This window comes from Heptranchias perlo, chromosome 2 (assembly GCF_035084215.1).
Source record: "Heptranchias perlo isolate sHepPer1 chromosome 2, sHepPer1.hap1, whole genome shotgun sequence".
Classification (NCBI taxonomy): Eukaryota; Metazoa; Chordata; class Chondrichthyes; order Hexanchiformes; family Hexanchidae; genus Heptranchias; species Heptranchias perlo.
The window spans coordinates 112,213,474-112,234,239 of record NC_090326.1 but is presented as its reverse complement, the minus strand read 5'-3'; the positions used below and the strand labels follow the sequence as shown (position 1 = coordinate 112,234,239).

General features: G+C 44.9%; 1 protein-coding gene across 1 annotated transcript in view; it reads left to right on the top strand.

Moving 5' to 3' along the window:
- The window catches only part of LOC137332346 (E3 ubiquitin-protein ligase HECW1-like), a 316,523-nt gene that overhangs the window by 63,511 nt on the left and 232,246 nt on the right, over positions 1-20,766 (top strand). Inside the window, exon 7 of the mRNA XM_067996100.1 lies at positions 7,534-8,922. Coding sequence (XP_067852201.1) covers positions 7,534-8,922 — 1,389 coding nt within the window. The remainder of the gene's footprint in view (positions 1-7,533; positions 8,923-20,766) is intronic.

The window sequence follows — 20,766 nt, the reverse complement described above, 5'->3', positions numbered from 1 at the left end:
TATTCCCCATTATAATTTCTCCTGTCTCTGCCTCTAAGGGACTCATTTACTTTCGCTAATCACTTCCTTTTTATATACTTGTAGAAGGTCTTACAATCTGTTTTTATATTTCCTGCTAGTTTACTCTCATATTCAATTTTCTCTCTATCAAATTCTTGGTAGAATCATAGAAAGATTACAGCACGGAAGGAGGCCATTCGGCCCATCGAGTCTGTGCCGGCTCTATGCAAGGGCAATCCAGCTAGTCCCACTCCCCCGCCCTATCCCCATAGCCCTGCAATTTTTTTCCTTTCAAGTACTTGTCCAATTCCCTTTTGAAAACCATGATTGAATCTGTCTCCACCACCCCCTCGGGCAGTGCATTCCAGATCCTAACCACTCGCTGTGTAAAAAAGTTTTTCCTCATGTCACCTTTGGTTCTTTTGCTGATCACCTTAAATCTATATCCTCTGGTTCTTGATCCTTCTGCCAATGGGAACAGTTTCTCTCTATCTAGTCTAGATAGTTCTATCTCTCTCTGTCTAGATTCACGATTTTGAATATCTCTAGCAAATCTCCTGTCTACCTTCTCTGTTCCAAGGAGAACAACCCCAGCTTCTCCAGTCTATCCACATAACTAAAGTCCCTCATCCCTGGAATCATTCCAGTAAATCTCTTCTGCACCCTCTCTAAGGCCTAGGATGCATCCCATCCGGACTGGGTGACTTATCTACTTTAAGTACAGCAAGCCTTTCTAGTACCTCCTTTTTATCAATTTTTAGCCCATCCAGTATCTCAACCATACCTTCCTTTACTGAGACTCTGGCAATATCTTTTTCCTTGGTAAAGACAGAAGCAAAGTATTCATTTAGTACCTCGGCCATGCCCTCTACCTCCATGAGTAGATCTCCTTTTTCGTCCCTAATCAGCCCCACCCCTCCTCATACTGCCCGTTTACTGTTTACATGCCTAGAGAAAACTTTTGCCCTTCACATCTTTCCTAAAGTGCGTTGCCCAGAATTGGACACAATACTCCAGTTGTGGCCGAACCAATGTTTTATAAAGATTCATCATGACTTCCTTGCTTTTGTATTCTATGCCTCTATTTATAAAGCCCAGGATCCCGTATGCTTTTTTAACTGCTTTCTCAACCTGCCCTGCCACTTTCAACGATTTGTGTACATATACCCCCAGATCTCTCTGTTCATGTACCTCTTTTAGAATTGTGCCCTCTAGTTTATATTGCCTCTCCTCATTCTTCCTACCAAAATGTATCACCTTGCGTTTTTCTGCATTAAATTTTATCTGTCACGTGTCCACCCATGCCACCAGCCTGTCTATATCCTCTTGAAGTCTATCACTATCTTCCTCACTGTTCACTACCCCTCCAAGTTTTGTGTCATCTGCAAGTTTTGAAATTGTGCCCTGTACACCCAAGTCCAAGTCATTAATATATATCAAGAAAAGCAGTGGTCCTAGTACCGACCCCTGGGGAACACCACTGCACACCTCCCTCCAGTCTGAAAAACAACTGTTCACCACTAGTCTCTGTTTCCCGTTACTTAGCCAATTCTGTAACCATGCTGCTATTGCCCCTTTTATTCCATGGGCTTCAATCTTGATGACAAGCCTATTATGCGGCACTTTATCAAACGTCTTTTGAAACTCCATATGCACCACATCAACTGCATTGCCCTCATCTACCCTCTCTGTTAGTTAAACACGATTTGCCTTTAACAAATCCGTGCTGGCTTTCCCTAATCAATCCACACTTGTCCAAGTGACTGCTAATTCTGTCCCAGATTGTCGTTTCTAAAAGTTTCCCCATGACCGAGGTTAAACTGGCTGCTCTGTAATTGCTGGGTTTATCCTCACACCCTTTTTTGAACAAGGGTGTAACATTCACAAATCTCCAGTCCTCTGGCACCACTCCTGTATCTAAGGATGTTTGGAAAATTATGACCAGTACCTCTGCTATTTCCACCCTTACCTCCATCAGCAACCTCGGATGCATCCCATCCGGATGGGATGACTTATCTACTTTGAGTACAGCTAGCCTTTCTAGTACCTCCTCTTTATCAATTTTTAGCCCATCCAGTATCGCAACTTCCTTTACTGAGACTGTGTCAGCATCTTCTTCCTTGGTAAACTCAGAAGCAAAGTATTCATTTAGTACCTCAGCCACGCTCTCTGCCTCTGTGAGTAGATCTCTTTTTTGGTCCCTAATTGGCCACACCCCTCCTCTTACTACCCGTTTACTGTTTACATGCCTATAGAAGACTTTTGGATTCCTTTTTTTGTTGGCCGCCAGTCTATTCTCTACTCTCTCTTTGCCCCTCTTATTTCCTTTTTCACTTCCCCTCTGAATTTTCTATATTCAGCCTGGTTCTCACTTGTGTTATCAACCTGACATCTGTCATAGGCCCCTTTTTTCTGTTTCATCTTACTCACTATCTCTTTTGTCATCCAGTGGGCTCTGGCTTTAGTTGCCCTACCTTTCTCCCTCATGGGAATGTACTTAGACTGTACCTGAACTATCTCCTCCTTAAAGGCCGCCCATTGCTCAATTACAGTTTTGCCTGCCAATCTTTGATTCCCATTTACCCAAGACAGATCTGTTCTCATCCCACTGAAATTGGCCCTCCTCCAATTGAGTATTTTTACTTTAGAGTGGTCCGTGTCCTTTTCCATAACTACTCTATAAACCTTATGATACTATGATTGCTGTTCCCTAAATGTTCCCCCACTGACACTTGCTCCACTTGGCCCACCTCATTTCCCAGAACCAAATCCAGCAATGCCTCCTTCCTCATTGGGCCGGAAACGTACTGATCAAAGAAGTTTCCTGAACACACTTCAGAAATTCTTCCCCCTCTCTGCCCTTTACCCTAATACTATCCCAGCCTGTATTAGGAAAATTGAAGTCCCCCATTATCACTACTCTATGGTTTTTTCTTCTCTCTAATTTCCCTGCAAATTTGCTCCTCTATATCCTTCCCACTAGTTGGTGGCCTATAGAATACACCCAGTAGTGTAATGGCACCCCTTTTATTTCTTAACTCTAACCAAATAGATTCTGTCCTTGTTCTTTCCAGGACATCCTTTCTCCCCAGCACTGCAATATTCTCCTTAATCAATACTGCCAACCCCTTCCTTTCTTTCCTTCCCTATCTTTCCTGAACACCTTGTATCCAGGAATATTTAGTACCCAGTCCTGCCCTTTTTTGAGCCAGGTCTCCGTTATCGCTACAACATCATATTCCCATGTGGCTATTTGGGCCTGCAGCTCACCAACCTGTTTACTACGCTCCGTGCGTTTAAATGCACTGCAAACCTGTCTTAGACTTTCTTCTACTCTCTCTTAGTCTGATCCCACCTAATACTGTACTATTACTTATTCTAGTGCTATCTTTCTTTCCGAATCCTTTGTGCACCTTGTTTCTCCTTTCTAATGCTACATCCTGGTACCCAACCCCCTGCCAAATTAATTTAAACATCCCCCACCCACAGCACCAGCGAACCTCCCCGTGAGGACATTGGTCCCAGCTCTGTTGAGGTGCAACCTGTCCGGCCTGTACAGATCCCACCTCCCCCAGAACCGGTCCCAATGCCCCAGGAATCTAAAGCCCTCCCTCCTGCACCATCTCTCCAGCCACACATTCATCTGCTCCATCCTCCTATTTCTATACTCGCTAGCGGATGGCACCTGGGGTAATCCAGAGATTACTACCTTTGAGGTCCTGCTTTTTAATCTTTTTCCTAACTCCTTAAAATCTGCCTGCAGGATCTCATCCCTCTTTCTACCTATGTCATTGGTACCAATATGGACCATGACCTCTGGCTATTCACCCTCCCCCTTCAGAATGTTCTGCAACTGCTCAGTGACATCCTTGACCCTGGCACCAGGGGGGCAACATGCCATCCTGGAATCACGTCTGCTGCCGCAGAAACACCCGTCTGTTCCCCTAACTATAGATCCTCCCCATCACTATTGCTCTCCTGACCTCTTTCCTGACCTTTCTCTTCGCACTCAGCGCTCTCTCTCCTCTCTCACTCCTCCTTTTATTGCTGATCCCACGCTCCTCTGCTGATTTCTATAACCCTCCCAGTCCTCGGGCTTATTACCCTTTTTGGCAACATCATAAGCCTCTTCTTTTAATCTAATACTATCCTTAACTTCTCTAATTAGCTTTGGTTGGATCACTTTTCTTGTGGAGTTTTTATTCCTCAAGGGTATGTATATTCGCTGGAAATTATGAATTATTTCTTTAAACGTTCGCCATTGCTTATCTACCATCATATCTTTTAATCTAATTTCCCAATCTACCTTAGCTAACTCACCCCTCATACCTACATAATCGGTCTGGTGGTCACCTAGTCCCTCTCTGCCTGCACTCTCTTAAACTGTGGGGTGACCACCTCCTGAAACATGCTATCCATGTAGCTCTCAGTCTTGCAGATGCACTGCAGTGACACCAGTTGTTACTCAAACTCTGAAATCCGGAGCTCAAGCTCCTCCAGCTGATGACACTTCCTGCACCTATGGTTGTCCAGGGCATGGAGTTCCCACATGGCACAGGATGTGCATTCGACGGGACTGAGGTGCCCTGCCATTCCTCGATTTATTATATTACTAACTAAACTTAACAAAAATAAACTTAAAGACTTAACAAAAACACTCACCAGAAAAAAAACACTCACCAGCTCCTCACCAATCAGCTCCTTCCCTTGTGCTGACATCATTTGAGGTGTTTTTTCACCTCTCTCCCACGCTCCGCGCTCTGCTCTCTCCCTCTCTCCTTTCTCCTCCTTTTATCGCCGATCCCACGATCCTGCACTCCGCTCCCAGTCCTCCCCTCTTGCTCCTCCTTTTATCGCCGATCCCACGATCCTGCACTCCGCTCCCAGTCCTCCCCTCTTTCTCCTCCTTTTATCGCCGATCCCACGATCCTGCACTCCGCTCCCAGTCCTCCCCTCTTGCTCCTCCTTTTATCGCCGATCCCACGATCCTGCACTCCGCTCCCAGTCCTCCCCTCTTGCTCCTCCTTTTATCGCCGATCCCACGATCCTGCACTCCGCTCCCAGTCCTCCCCTCTTTCTCCTCCTTTTATCGCCGATCCCACGATCCTGCACTCCGCTCCCAGTCCTCCCCTCTTGCTCCTCCTTTTATCGCCGATCCCACGATCCTGCACTCTGCTCCCAGTCCTCCCCTCTTTCTCCTCCTTTTATCGCCGATCCCACGATCCTGCACTCCGCTCCCAGTCCTCCCCTCTTGCTCCTCCTTTTATCGCCGATCCCACGATCCTGCACTCTGCTCCCAGTCCTCCCCTCTTTCTCCTCCTTTTATCGCCGATCCCACGATCCCACACTCCGCTCCCAGTCCTCCCCTCTTGCTCCTCCTTTTACCGCTGATCCCGCACTCAGCGCTCTCTCTCCTCTCTCACTCCTCCTTTTATTGCTGATCCCACGCTCCTCTGCTGATTTCTATAACCCTCCCAGTCCTCGGGCTTATTACCCTTTTTGGCAACATCATAAGCCTCTTCTTTTAATCTAATACTATCCTTAACTTCTCTAATTAGCTTTGGTTGGATCACTTTTCTTGTGGAGTTTTTATTCCTCAAGGGTATGTATATTCGCTGGAAATTATGAATTATTTCTTTAAACGTTCGCCATTGCTTATCTACCATCATATCTTTTAATCTAATTTCCCAATCTACCTTAGCTAACTCACCCCTCATACCTACATAATTGGCCTTGTTTAAATTTAAGACCCTAGTTTCACACTTAATTACATCACTCTCAAACGCAATATGAAATTCTATCATATTATGATCACTCTTCCCCAGAGGATCCTTTATTATAAGATTACTAATTAATCCTGTCTCATTACATAATACTAGATCTAAAATAGCCTGTTCCCTAGTTGGTTCCTCAACATATTGTTCTAGAAAACTGTCTTGGATGCATTCCTTGAACTTGTCCTCCAAACTGCTTTTGCCAATTTGGTTTGCCCAACCTATATGAAGATTAAACCCCACATGGTTATTGCATTACCCTTGTTACATGCTCCTCTAATTTCCTGATTTATACTCTGTCCAACACTTTAACCACTGTTAGGGGGCCTGTAAACTACTCCCGCAAGTGTTTTCTGCTCCTTGTTATTTTTTAGCTCCACTCATATTGATTCTACATCCTGATTTTCTGAGCTAAGATCCTTTCTCACTACTGTCTTTATCTCATCCTTTATTATCAGGGCTACCCCCCTGTCCTTTTCCATTTTGCCTGTCTTTTCTAAAAGTCAAATACCTGAGAATATTTAGTTCCCAACCTTGGTCACCCTGCAACCATAATGATCAGAAGATTGAATGAATTGGGTAGAGTCTATGATAGAGCTGATTATACATGGTGGTGGAGAGAACTTATTGGTCTTTTCCTGTTCTATGCTTTTTTAATGTTCATATGTTCTCAAAATAGGAAAGAAAATGTTGGTACTATATATAGGTGTGATTATTAGATGACTGATTAGTCACCTTATTCCTGTACCAGTAACTGCTACTGAATGCTTTTAGCATTCTTTGAAAATGTTCTACAGCACAGCATTGTACTAAGTGAGCTAATAATGTCAAATGGTAGAGAGCAGGTTCCAGCCCTCTCTTGGGTCCATGTCTAAAAGATCTAAGTATTGGTTTTAGTGGTTATAGGGATGGATGTAGAAATGATCAAATGCTGCATGTGATACAATGGTTTCTGTGCTGCTGGGCTGTGTGGGCAATATTCTTTATTGAGAACAGGAGATCAGGATTGACTAATGGAGATGTGTCTCTGAAAGAATGACCTTTGCAGATTTGTGAGTATTTATGCAGAACCTTCCATCAGGACAGAGCGTAACTAGGTCTAAAGAGTTGGGGAGAGGTTGGTTGGAAATAATTCCTTTAGTTGGAGTGTGATGGGAAAGGGGGCATGATCCATAGACCAAAAAATTGAAAGTGGGGATGAACACACCTGCCTCATCCTCTCCCCAGTGGTTCAGGAAATGGTTGAATAAGGGTCTAAATTATGATAAATTGTACACTCCTGCTGTTCCTGGCCCCACAAAAATGTTCTCCCAAAATATTCTGGGCCTTTTCCTGAGTGGCTACCATTTTCCACCCAGTTGTACCTGAAAATCACAAATGGGGTCCTTCAACCAGCGTAGGACCACAGTTTGCATATTTAAGCAGCCTCCCCCCTGAAACAGGCGGGTGTGCTGCTCGCTCATTTACAGGCCCGTCTGAAAATTGCACGGATGGGCCTTGGGCATCAATGGGGTGACTGAGGTGTCCCTCTACGCCCGCTTTTCAACTGCCGGACGCCTGTTTATCAGGCAAATAACGGATGGCCAGCAGTTGAAAATCACCCTCATGATCTGTCTTTCCTCTTTATGGATGCTTATTGATCTGCTGTGTATTTCTTGTATTCGTTGTTTTTAAAAGAAATGTAACTATATGGCTTGATATGCAGCAGTCTATGTTGAGGTGCTTTCATTTGCTAATTTTAATATCTGACACTTTTCAGATGATGAAGACATTTCAGCCAGTAATGAAGCAGGATCAGCTGAACAGCAGGAAAATCAGATGACTGACTTAACAGTGCAGGCCTGTTGTGAGTCCCAGAGTGCTGGTGCTACAGACTTGGCAACAGAAGAGTTTGACCAGTTGAATGAAAGTGAAAGTAATGTGAATGGTGTAGATTTAAGGAGCCCAGACAGCAATACAAATGCTGTGAATGAGAGTAGCCCCTCACCACTCAGTGAATTAGACCAACCCATTGAAAATGAGAATGGAGTTGATGAGCACGACAAAGAGGATCCTTTACCAACAGATACATTGGATCTCAGGGAGTCTACACCAAAAGAAGCTCAACCACCCCTTACTGATTTATTCCAACCTCAAACTGACTCGGTTTTGGATGGAAGTTCAGAGACTGAAAGGGCAGAGAATAACATTGTCACTCAAGGAGAAGATGTATGTTCTGGTCAATCAGTACTTGATGTCGAAGCTGTTGCTGAAGGCATCTGTGAAGTAGAAGGGAATGAGACTGGTGTCGACAATGGTGAAGCTTCGTCTCAGCAGGAAGACAGTACATTGATATTGAGGAAAACAGTAAGGAGGAAAACGAGGCCGTACTCGCTGCCGGTGTCAGAGCTGGAATCGGTGATTGCCTCGGCTTGTGGTTCAGGGGAGCCAGAAACCCCTCGGACCCACTACATTACACTGCATCGGTTACTCCATAGCTTGCCTTCTGCTCAACTGGATGATGATGATGCACAAGAAGAGACAAGTAACAATTTTGCTTCCCAAGAACCACTGGAAAAAGAAACCGAGGACAAGAATGCACCTAGTGAAACAGATACAACAGAGCCTCAAACTAGTTGTGCCTCAAGGGAAGCCAGCAATGCTGGGCGAAGGATGCTGCCTCGCAGTGCATCAGTTGAACATCTTTCTGAGTTAAATCAAATCCTAGAGAAAGATCAGCAAAGAAATCAAAGCGAGACTGAAACAAATATTACACAGCAGGTAAATAGTGAGTGGGACATCTGTGATACACCATGTTGTAGAACTTCCTGTTACAGCACTTCCTGTTACAGTACATCCTGTTACAGCACTTCCTGCCAAAGCACTTCCTGTTATGATGGTACAAATCACTTCTCCTCAAGCCATACGAGGTTCTCCTCAATTGACAGTGCACGGCTGTCTGAAAGTACAGTTTTCTCTTCACAAGAAGAAGAGGAGGATGAAAACAGTGCATTTGAGTCAGTGCCAGATTCAGGTCATAGTCCTGAGTACTGTGAGAGGGAACAAGCAGACAGTGCCATTCCGTGGCCAGAAGAGCCTGCAGCCCAAGCATCAGAAAGGACAATGGTAAATGAAGAGGCAGCTGCAGGACGGAGCAGCAGAATGGAAGGTTAGAGTCACAGATATATGTGTACATTAAATAGTAACCTGTAAATCCCACAATATTTTAATGCTGGCCATTTTAGTCTAGGCAATAAGGAGCCAGCTTATAAATCTGTTTAATTGCAAAACATTTACATCCCATTTCTCTCTTTTTCCCTCTTCCAGATGGGATGCATCCTAGGTTAATGAGGGAGGTAAGGGCGGAAATTACAGAGGCTCTGGCCACAACCTTCCAATCCTCCTTAGATATGGGGATGGTGCTGGAGGACTGAAGGATTACAAATGTTACACCTCTGTTCAAAAAACAGGAGAGGGATAAACCCGACAATTACAGGCCTAACGTCGGTGGTGGGGAAACTTTTAGGGACAATAATCCGGGACAAAATTAATTGGCATTTGGAAAAGTATGAACTAGTAAATGAAAGTCAGCACGGATTTGTTAATGGCAAATCATGTTTGACTGACTTGATTGAGTTTTTTGATGAAGTAATGGAGAGGGTTGATGAGAGTAGTGTGGTTGATGTTGTGTATATGGACTTTCAAAAGGCATTTGATAAAGCACCACAGAATAGACTTGTTAGCAAAATTAAAGCCCCATGGGATTAAAGGGACAGTGGCAGCTTGGATACAAAATTGGCAAGAGGACAGAAAGCAGAGAGTAGTGGTAAACAATTGTTTTTCAGACTGGAGGGAAGTATACTGTGGTGTTCCCCAGGGGTCAGTATTAGGACCACTGCTCTTTTTGATATATATTAATGACCTGGACTTTGGTATAAAGGGTATAACTTCAAAGTTTGCAGATGACACGAAACTTGGAAATGTAGTAAACAATGTGGAGGATGGTAACAGGAAGACATGGACAGACTGGTGAAATGGGCAGCCACATGGCAGATGAAATTTAACACAGAGAAGTGTGAAGTGATGCATTTTGGTAGGAAGAATGAGGAGAGGCAATACAAACTAAATGGTACAATTTTAAAGGGGGTGCAGGAACAGAGAGACCTGAGGGTACACATACACAAATCTTTGAAGGTGGCAGGACAAACTGAAAAGGCTGTTAAAAAAAGCATATGGGATCCTGGGCTTTATTAATAGAGGCATAGAGTACAAAAGCAAGGAAGTCATGATGAACCTTTATAAAACACTGGTTAGGACTCAGCTGGAGTATTGTGTTCAATTCCGGGCACCACACTTTAGGAAGGATGTCAAGGTCTTAGAGAGGGTGCAGAGGAGATTTACTAGAATGGTGCCAGGGATGAGGGACTTCAGTTATGTGGCGAGATTAGAGAATCTGGGGTTGTTCTCCTTAGAACAGAGAAGGTTAAGGGGAGATTTGATAGACATGTTCAAAATCATGAACGGTTTTGACAGAGGAGAAATTATTTCCAGTGGCAGAAGGGTCGGTAATCAGAGGAGACAGATTTAAGGTGATCGGCAAAAGAGCCAGAGATGACATAAGGAAATCTGAAATGACAGCCATCCGTGGCTAAGTAAAGAAATCAAGGATAGTATCCGACTAAAAACAAGGACATATAAGGTAGCCAAACTTAGTGGGAGGATAGAAGATTGGGAATTCTTCAAAAGACAGCAAAAAGTAACTAAAGGATTGATTAAGAAAGGGAAGTTAGATTATGAAAAGAAATTAGCAAAAAATATAAAAACAGATAGCAAGAGTTTCTATAGTTATATAAAAAGAAAAAGGGTGGCTGAGGCAAACATAGGTCCCTTAGAGGATGAGACCGGGAAATTAATGATGGGAAACATGGAGATGGCAAAAATGCTGAACAAATATTTTGTTTCAGTCTTTACAGTAGAGGACACTAAGAATATCCCAACACTGGACAAACAGGGGACTCTCGGGGGGGAGGAGCTAAATACGATTAAAATCACTCAGGAGATGGTACTCAGTAAAATAATGGGACTCAAGGCGGATAAATCCCCTGGACCTGATGGCTTCCATCCTAGGGTCTTGAGGGAAGTGGCAGTAGGGATTGTAGATGCTTTGGTGATAGTTTTCCAAAATTCCCTGGACTCAGGAGAGGTCCCGGCAGATTGGAAAACTGCTAATGTAACACCGTTATTTAAAAAGGGTAGTAGGCAGAAGGCTGGAAATTATAGGCCAGTTAGCTTAACATCTGTGGTGGGTAAAATTTTGGAGTCTATTATTAAGGAGACAGTAATGGAACATTTAGATAAGCATAATTTAATAGGACAAAGTCAGCATGGCTTTATGAAGGGGAAGTCATGTCTGACAAATTTGCTTGAGTTCTTCGAGGATATAACGTATAGGGTGGATAAAGGGGAACCAGTGGACATAGTGTATTTAGACTTCCAGAAGGCATTCGACAAGGTGCCACATAAAAGATTATTACTTAAGATAAAAAATCACGGGATTGGGGGTAATATTCTGGCATGGGTGGAGGATTGGTTATCGAACAGGAAGCAGAGAGTTGGGATAAATGGTTCATTTTCGGACTGGCAACCAGTAACCAGTGGTGTTCCACAGGGGTCGGTGCTGGGTCCCCAACTCTTTACAATCTATATTAACGATTTGGAGGAGGGGACCGAGTGCAACATATCAAAATTTGCAGATGATACAAAGATGGGAGGGAAAGTAGAGAGTGAGGAGGACATAAAAAACCTGCAAGGGGATATAGACAGGCTGGGTGAGTGGGCGGAGATTTGGCAGATGCAATATAATATTGGAAAATGTGAGGTTATGCACTTTGGCAGGAAAAATCAGAGAGCAAGTTATTTTCTTAATGGCGAGAGACTGGAAAGTACTGCAGTACAAAGGGATCTGGGGGTCCTAGTGCAAGAAAATCAAAAAGTTGGTATGCAGGTGCAGCAGGTGATCAAGAAAGCCAACGGAATGTTGGCTTTTATTGCTAGGGGGATAGAATATAAAAACAAGGAGGTATTGCTGCAGTTATATAAGGTATTGGTGAGACCGCACCTGGAATACTGCATACAGTTTTGGTCTCCATACTTAAGAAAAGACATACTTGCTCTCGAGGCAGTACAAAGAAGGTTCACTCGGTTAATCCCGGGGATGAGGGGGCGGACATATGAGGAGAGGTTGAGTAGATTGGGACTCTACTCATTGGAGTTCAGAAGAATGAGAGGCGATCTTATTGAAACATATAAGATTGTGAAGGGTCTTGATCGGGTGGATGCAGTAAGGATGTTCCCAAAGATGGGTGAAACTAGAACTAGGGGGCATAATCTTAGAATAAGGGGCTGCTCTTTCAAAACTGAGATGAGGAGAAACTTCTTCACTCAGAGGGTGGTAGGTCTGTGGAATTTGCTGCCCCAGGAAGCTGTGGAAGCTACATCATTAGATAAATTTAAAACAGAAATAGACAGTTTCCTAGAAGTAAAGGGAATTAGGGGTTATGGGGAGCGGGCAGGAAATTGGACATGAAGCTGAGTTCGGATCGGTCAATGCCCTGTGGGTGGCGGAGAGGGCCCAGGGGCTATGTGGCCGGGTCCTGCTCCGACTTCTTGTGTTCTTTAGATTTGTGGTTGGGATCAGATCAGCCATGATCTTATTGAATGGCGGAGCAGGCTCGAGGGGCCGATTGGCCTACTCCTGCTCCAATTTCTTATGTTCTTATGTTCTTATGTTCTTATTGTCTGAAAGGGTGGTCGAAGCAAATTCAATAATAACTTTCAAAAGGGAATTTGACAAATACTTGAAGGGAAAAAATTTAGAGGGCTATGGGGAAAGAGCAGGGGAATGGGACTAATTGGATAGCTGTTTCAAAGAGCCGGCACAGGCATGATGGGCTGAATGGCCTCTTCCTGTGCTGTACCTACTATGATACTATTATCAATAATGCAGGAAAATGCGTTTTAGCAGGATGCAAAGGGCTGTGGTTAATATGTCCTGGAGTAGATAACCTGCAACTGAATTGACTAGTTACTGAATGATTAGAACTACTGGTGGGGTTTGTTATTGGTGAATGGCAGCTAGTTGCTTCTCTTCAAAAAAAAAACAATAAAAAGTGATCCTCTCAATAGTGCACAGAGTTAAGGGCACAAGAATGGTGAGCAAAGAGCTGACACCAGTGACGTTAGCCTTAAGAACCCCCACCCCCTGCCTTAATTTGAAATGTTTCATAGTTCCCAAGTCTGGCACTGTCACTGTAGAATTGCAAATTTCATTATTCATAAATAATGGACTGTTTGCATCATTTTCATCTCTTTGAATGAAATTGGATTTTCATAGGAATAAAATTGCTCTTTGATGAAGAAGTCTAGAAACAGACTTGTATATTTTACCTTAAAGTGCGTGTCTCACCATGTTGAAACAAATACACCATGCAGTCCTGGCACAATGCTGCTGGGCTACTTTTTTGCTGTGTAGTTCATAATATGCTGTGAAGACCAGACGGAGCAGGGGATCAAGTTTCGGGTGGCAGCAGCCAGTGAAGTTTAATCTGGAGGGAAGGGAAAGTGGTGCAGGCGAGGGCAGAAAACTTTCATTTTTTAAAAATAAGGCCTCCACTTCAGTGCCCATTCCAAGCAGGTACTGTGCGACTGGAGCACTGCTGAGGCACTCCAGCACATTATATGGGGCCTTACTTTACTTTAATTATTTTTGGGGTCTTGAAGAGCCTTGTGTGCAGGCTTCCAAAGCCCATTGTGCTGACTGACCACATTTTGCTGCCCTGAACTCCTCAGACAGGCAGTCAGGCAGATTGAAGGCCTCAGGCCGCCATATATTTTAATTTTATATATATACATGATATTTTGAAACAAATATATCCTAACGGGAACATAATGAGAGGCTATCTCAAACTTTTAGAATTCAAAGTCTGTAAACAAGTACAGGTAACTCAGCACTCCTGTAGTCCCAAAGTTGAGCCACGCTTAAGGGAGTGTGGGTCAGAGAATGGGATATCTCTGATTTGCACTCTTTATTTTGAATATAAATGTAGCATAGTTGAAGTTGTAAATCATGTAGTAAGCTGCATCCTGCTGCTGGAGTAGATATCTTGGGCAGGACATGTTTTTTCACCATCGAAGCATAGAATCATAAGAACATAAGAAATAGGAGCAGGAGTAGGCTATACGCCCCCTCGAGCCTGCTCCACCATTCAATAAGATCATGGCTGATCTTCGACCTCAACTCCACTTTCCTGCCCGATCCCCATATCCCTTGATTCCCTTAGTGTCCAAAAATCTATCGATCTCAGACCTGAACATACTCTGGGGTAGAGAATGCCAAAGATTCACAACCCTCAGTGAAGACATTTTTCCTCATCTTGGTCCTAAATGGCCGACCCCTTATTCCTCCTAGTTCTAGACTCTTCAGCCAGGAGAAACAGCCTCTCAGCATCTACCCTGTCAAGCCCTCTAAGAATTTTATACATTTCAATGAGATCACCTCTCATTCTTCTAAACTCCAGAGAATATAGGCCCATTCTACTCAATCTCTCCTCATAGAACACCGCTCTCACCCCAGGAATCAATCTAGTGAACCTTCATCGTACCCCCTCTAAGGCAAGTATATTCTTCCTTAGGAAAGGAGGCCAAAACTGTACACACTACTCCAGGAGTGGTCTCACCAGAACCCTATTTAATTGCAGCAAGACCTCCTTACTCTTATACTCCAACCCCCTTGCAATATAGGCTAACATACCATTAGCCTTTTTGGGGTCTTGCTGTACCTGCATGCTGACTTTCTGTGATTCGTGTAAAAGGACACCCAAATCCCTGTGAATACCAACATTTCTTAGTCTCTCATCTTTTAAAAAATATTCTGCTTTTCTATTCTTCCTGCGAAAGTGGATAATTTCACATTTCCCCACATTATACTCCATCTGCCACCTTCTCACCCACTCACTTAACCTGTCTATATCCCTTTGCAGCCTCTTTGTGTCCTCCTCACAGCTTACTTTCTCACCTAGCTTTGTATCATCAGCAAACTTGAATACATTACACTCGATCTCCTCATCTAAGTCATTGATATATATTGTAAATAGCTAAGGCCCAAGCACTGATCCTTGTGGCACCCCACTAGTTGACATGCAGATACAGCAAGCAATTAGGAAGGCAAATGGTATGTTAGCCTTTATTGCAAGGAGGTCTTGCTGCAATTGTACAGGGTTCTGATGAGACCACACCTGGAGTACTGTGTACAGTTTTGGTCTCCTTACCTAAGGAAGGATATACTTGCCTCAGAGGGGGTGCAACTAGATTGATTCCTGGGATGAGAAGGTTGTGCTCTAGGAGAGATTGAGTAGAATGGGCCTATATTCTCTGGAGTTTAGAAGAATGAGAGGTGATCTCATTGAAACGTATAAAATTCTTAGAGGGCTTGACAGGATAGATGCTGAGAGGCTGTTTCCCCTGGCTGGAGTGTCTAGAATTAGGAAATCATAGTCTCAAGATAAGGGGTCAGCCATTTAGGACTGAGACGAGGAAAAATTTCTTAATCCAGAGCACTGTGAATCTTTGGAATTCTCTAACCCAGAGGGCTGTGGATGCTCAGTCATTGAGAATATTGATCGATAGAAATTTGGACACGAAGGGAATCAAGGGGTATGGGGATAGGGCAGGAAAGTGGAGTTGAGTTAGAAGGTCACCCGTGATCTTTTTGATTGGTGGAGCAGGCTCGATGGGCCGTATGGCCGACGCCAGCTCTTATTCCTTATGTTCTTATAACTTGCCAACCCGAAAATGACCTGTTTATTCCTACTTTCTGTTTTCTATTTGTTTACCAATCCTCAATCCATGCTAATATATTACCTCCAATCCCATGAGCCCTAATCTTATGTAACAACCTTTTGTGTGGCACTTTATCGAATGCCTTTTGAAAATCCAAATCTACCACGTCCACTGGTTCCCCCTTTTCTACCGTGCTGGTTACATTCTCAAATAGATTTGTCAAACACGATTTCCCTTTCATAAAACCCTGTTGACTCTGCCACTCATATTATGATTTGCTAAGTGCCCTGTTACCATGTCCTTAATAATAGATTCTAGCATTTTCCCTCCTACTGATGTCAGGCTATCTGGCCTATAGATCCCTGTGTTCTCTCTTCCCTCCTTTCTTGGATAGCGGGGTTACATTTGCTATCATACAGCACAGAAGGAGGCCATTTGGCCCCTCTTGCCTGTGCCAGCTCTTTGAAAGAGCTATTCAATTAGTCCCACTCCTCTGCTCTTTCCCTGTAGCCCTGTAATTTTTTCCCCCTTCAAGTATTTATCCAATTCTCTTTTAAAAGTTACTATTGAATCTGCTTCCACCACCCTTTCAGGCAGAGCATTCCAGATCATTGCAACTTGCTGCGTAAAAAGAAAAATTCTCCTCATCTCCCTTCTGGCTTTTTTGCCAATTATCTTAAATATATGTCCTCTGGTTACCAACCCTCCTGCCAGTGTAAACAGATTCTCCCTATTTACACTATCGAAACCCTGTACAACTTTGAACATGTCTATTAAATGTCCCCTTAACCTTCTCTGCTGTAAGGAGAACAATCCCAGCTTCTCTAGCCTCTCCACATAACTGAAGTCCCTCATGCCTGTTACCATTCTAGTATCTCCTCTGCACCCCCACCAAGGCTTTGACGTCCTTCCTAAAGAATGGTGCTCAGAATTGGACACAATGCTCCAGCTGAGACCTAACCAGTGACTTATAAAGGTTTAGCATAACTTACTTGCTTTTGTACTCAATGGGCTCGATTTTCGGACATCCGAGTGGGTGCGTTCGTGGCGGGGGGGCTCCGAAAATTGGGGATTCCTGGGGCGGGTCCGGAGCCCGGCTCCAACCCGCCCACTTCTGGGTTCCCCAGTGACGCACTTAGATGCGTGCGCAGCCCCCGCATGCGGGAGTCCCGCCAGCAATTAAAGCCGGTGGGATCCCACTTAAGGCAATTATTTTGATACTTCAGGTCATTAACAGACCTGATTTGTAGGATATTTTAGGAGGGGTGGGATTTTCATCTAAACTGGGAGTGTTTCCCGTACTGGGGGAAACACTCCCAGTTGAAATGGACATGTTGCAGCCACCAGCCTGTGGCTGCTGCATCGGTCCATTTGACAGGTCGGGGGGAGACCCTCACTCATTGCAGGAGGCCACTCTGTCACTTTGGACAAAGTTTGGCCTCCACCACCCTCCTCCTGACAATCAAATTCACCAACTTGCAACCTCAACCCCGGTGCGCAGACACATTTACCTACCTTGCGGACCCCCTCAAACGTATATCTTGCGGACGGGGGCCGCCGTAGCTGCAGTCATGACCTCCTCGGAGGACGAGCAGCATCAACAGCCTCGCCGGCCACGCCGTCCACCTCTGACACGTGGAGCTCCATAACACATTGCTGTGACACATCCACCTGCACAGCAGGAGGGAGGGCAACCGCAGAGAGAGATGCGTCGCAGAAGGCACTACCCTCGCCACAGGATCTACAGACCGAGGCCTAGCTTCCTGGACCTCTCTGAGGAGCAGTGCACACGGAGGCTCAGAGTCACTCGACATGTAGTCGTGGACACCTACAGCCTCCTTCATGCCGAGCTGCTCCCGGTTGGCCCGAGCACCATCTTCTTACCTGATGCTGTCAAAGTCACCACTGCCCTCAACAACTTCTCCGCATCCTTCCAGGGTGCCACTGGGGACGTCGCCGACGTCTCTCAGTCGTCTGCACAAAAGAGCCCTGCAAATACACCTACACCCACTCTGCAGTGACACAATGGGTGCCATCAGGTGTGTGTCTTAATGGTGATCCTCAGGAAAGGGCATTATTGCACAAGCCAGTCAAGAATGGCCAAGACGTAGCAGTAGTGATGACAATATAATTTGTAATGTGAGTTGATCAGAAATCAAATATAAGTAAAAACCATGACAAACCCTCAAACACCCTTGTGCATCCCCTTCATGCTCACAGCACGTTTGCCTTACGCTGCCTACTGCACATATGTGATGCATGCCCTGTGGATGCAGCACAGGTAGTGGCAGGTTGAGTGAGGCTGACCGTGAAAGAGATGCATGAGAGGGTGAGTATGAGATAGAGCCATGAGATTGTGTGAGGATTGGGTTGAGTGGTAGTGGCGGGATGAGTACTGGCGAGGTGAGTAAGTGCAGGTAAGATGAGGATGAGGTTTGAGTGGGTGTGAGGGGTGATGTGACAGAGTAGTGTTGGCAGTGCAGAAGGAGATGTGGGGTGGGGGCGGTGATGTGGCAGACGGAGTGTAGGGGAATGAGTAAGTGTACTCACTTCGGCTGACCTACTTAGGTCATTGAAGCGCCTCCTGCACTGTATGCAGGTACGTGATATGTTGGTGGTGCTGGTGACCTCCTCTGCCACCCCTCCTCCTCACCCCATCCAGTAGGACCTGGAGTGAGGCATCATTAAACCTGGGAGCAGCCTTCCTCCTGGGCTGCTGCATGCTGTAATTTTGGCTCCTTTCTGCAGCATAAGTCATTGGAGGACTGCCCCTTTAAATAGGGCTCCTCCAGCTGACAGCCCGCTGCACAGCTTTCCAGCATGAAACCCGGAAGCAAAGATAAGTGCCTTCAATTAGGCTGCGATTGCGTGCGGAGCACCCCGAATTCACTGGGCGCGTTACCCACAAGCCCAGACGACCCCCCCCCCTGCTGCCAACCCGCCTCCCTCCTAATATCGAGCCCAATGTCTCTATTTATAAAGTTAAGGATCTATATGCTTTTTTAACAGCCTTATCAACTTGTCCTGCCACCTTCAAAGGTTTGTGTACATAAGCCACTAGGTCTCTGTGTTCCTATACCCCTTTAAAATTGTACCATATACAAGCACATCTCCTATGTGTCGTTCATAATGAGTTGGTGGATCCACTATTTTATAATGACAGCAGTATTATACAATACATTATTATATTATATACACACAAGCAAGTCCATCGATATTGGGAGGTATATAACTTGTATCCCAAACAAAACTTATACAAAAAGATGTCTCTGTCGTCTTCTAACTAGGAGGTTGATAATGCAGTTTCGGTGCAGGTACATCTGTGAGATTCCAAGCTGGCTTCGCCCCATAATGTGAGGCCAGCTAATTTAAATATTTTGATGGCACTCCCAGTGTGTAGTCCATGAGCTTGAAGTGGATGGGGACGGCACTTACAAACAGAAAGTCCTGGCATGCTGTGTGAGTGACCTGTTTTACTGTTAATCACAAAAAACTCTGGTGTCTTATTCCCCAATTCAAAATGTATTTTACACCTGAAAAAGTATGACTCACCTTCTCGATTGTAAGCCTTGTGCCCTGTCCAGTTTGAGCACAAGGTGGAGCCTTATTTGCGTTGTGAGAATTGTCACTTGGGTGGTCGGCGGGGAAGAAACCAATGCATTCTGGGAGTTGTAGTGCAGAGTGACACTGAGAGCTGCAGCCCACTACCTAGCTGAGCCTCCATATCAACAGGGAAGACAATGCAAGCCCTGGGAACATAGCAAAACTCAAGCTTCATGTCTCAGAGAAGGGTACAGTCTCTGGAGAGAAATGTTGCATAGATTTCAAATTTAATAATTTTTCAGGAATTTTTTTTCTGTGATTAACAAATTAGAAATTTCATTTCAAGTATTTTATCCTTGGGTTATTGAGGAACAATGATGATGGCTAAAAGCATTTTCAAAAAATATTTTGGAGTATTTCTATTGGTTACCTATTTCCTACTTGTTAGTTGTTTATTGGTGAATTTTATTTGGTGCTAGTTGGTTCTTTCTATCTGTTTCACTTGCTTTTTTGGTGGTAGCTTTCTTACTTGTTTAATTATTTTGGTGCAATCGTTATCATTCGGATAACAGTGATTTATTGTGATTTGCTGCTTTTTTATAAACGTGACAGACTCTTAGCAAGTGTGAAGACATTCTTAATTAAGACAATTTGAGGCATGCTAGAAACTTTCCCACTCCTTACATTTATGCTAGACACAGGGACTCGAACATCCTTGGCCCCGCTCTGCTGGCTTGTGTGGGTGCTTGCATCCTCTGCTTCTGACCTTACCAAACTATCCAGGGTCAGGGTAGGGTTACCTCATTAAAATATCTTTGGCCACGCCCTTGCTAATATGGGCAAGTCTTGGATGCCCATTGGGAGAGGGGCAGAAACAGCAGCACTGCCAAGCTGTGCTCAGTGGACAGCCCCAGTAACCTCTTTTGATGCACATGCCAATCAGATCTCTTTATATGAAGAAGTTCTATCTAGTATTGTGTTACATTCTCCTTTCACCAATTTTAACTTGCCTCCCTGTTCTATTATCCTTACATGCCTTGAAGTAGTGATTGGGATTAACCTTATCTAAAAATAAATTACCACCAACAAAGAGAGGAATTGGAAGCCCATGTTGTTCTCCCCCTTCTGATATCGGCCGGAGATTGGCCCCCGTGCCATCGGCCGGAGATTGGCCCCCGTGCCATCGGCCGGAGATTGGCCCCCGTGCCATCGGCCGGAGATTGGCCCCCGTGCCATCGGCCGGAGATTGGCCCCCGTGCCATCGGCCGGAGATTGGCCCCCGTGCCATCGGCCGGAGATTGGCCCCCGTGCCATCGGCCGGAGATTGGCCCCCGTGCCATCGGCCGGAGATTGGCCCCCGTGCCATCGGCCGGAGATTGGCCCCCGTGCCATCGGCCGGAGATTGGCCCCCGTGCCATCGGCCGGAGATTGGCCCCCGTGATATCGGCCGGAGATTGGCCCCTGTGATATCTGCCGGTAATTGATTGGGAGATAGGAGACTGAGCGTAAGAATAAAGTGAACATTCTTTGATTGGTGAGATGTGACAAGTGGTGTTCCCCAGGGATCTGTAGTGGGCGATCAGCTTTCCACATATATAATATATTGGATGAAGGAATTGGGAGCAGGAAGTCT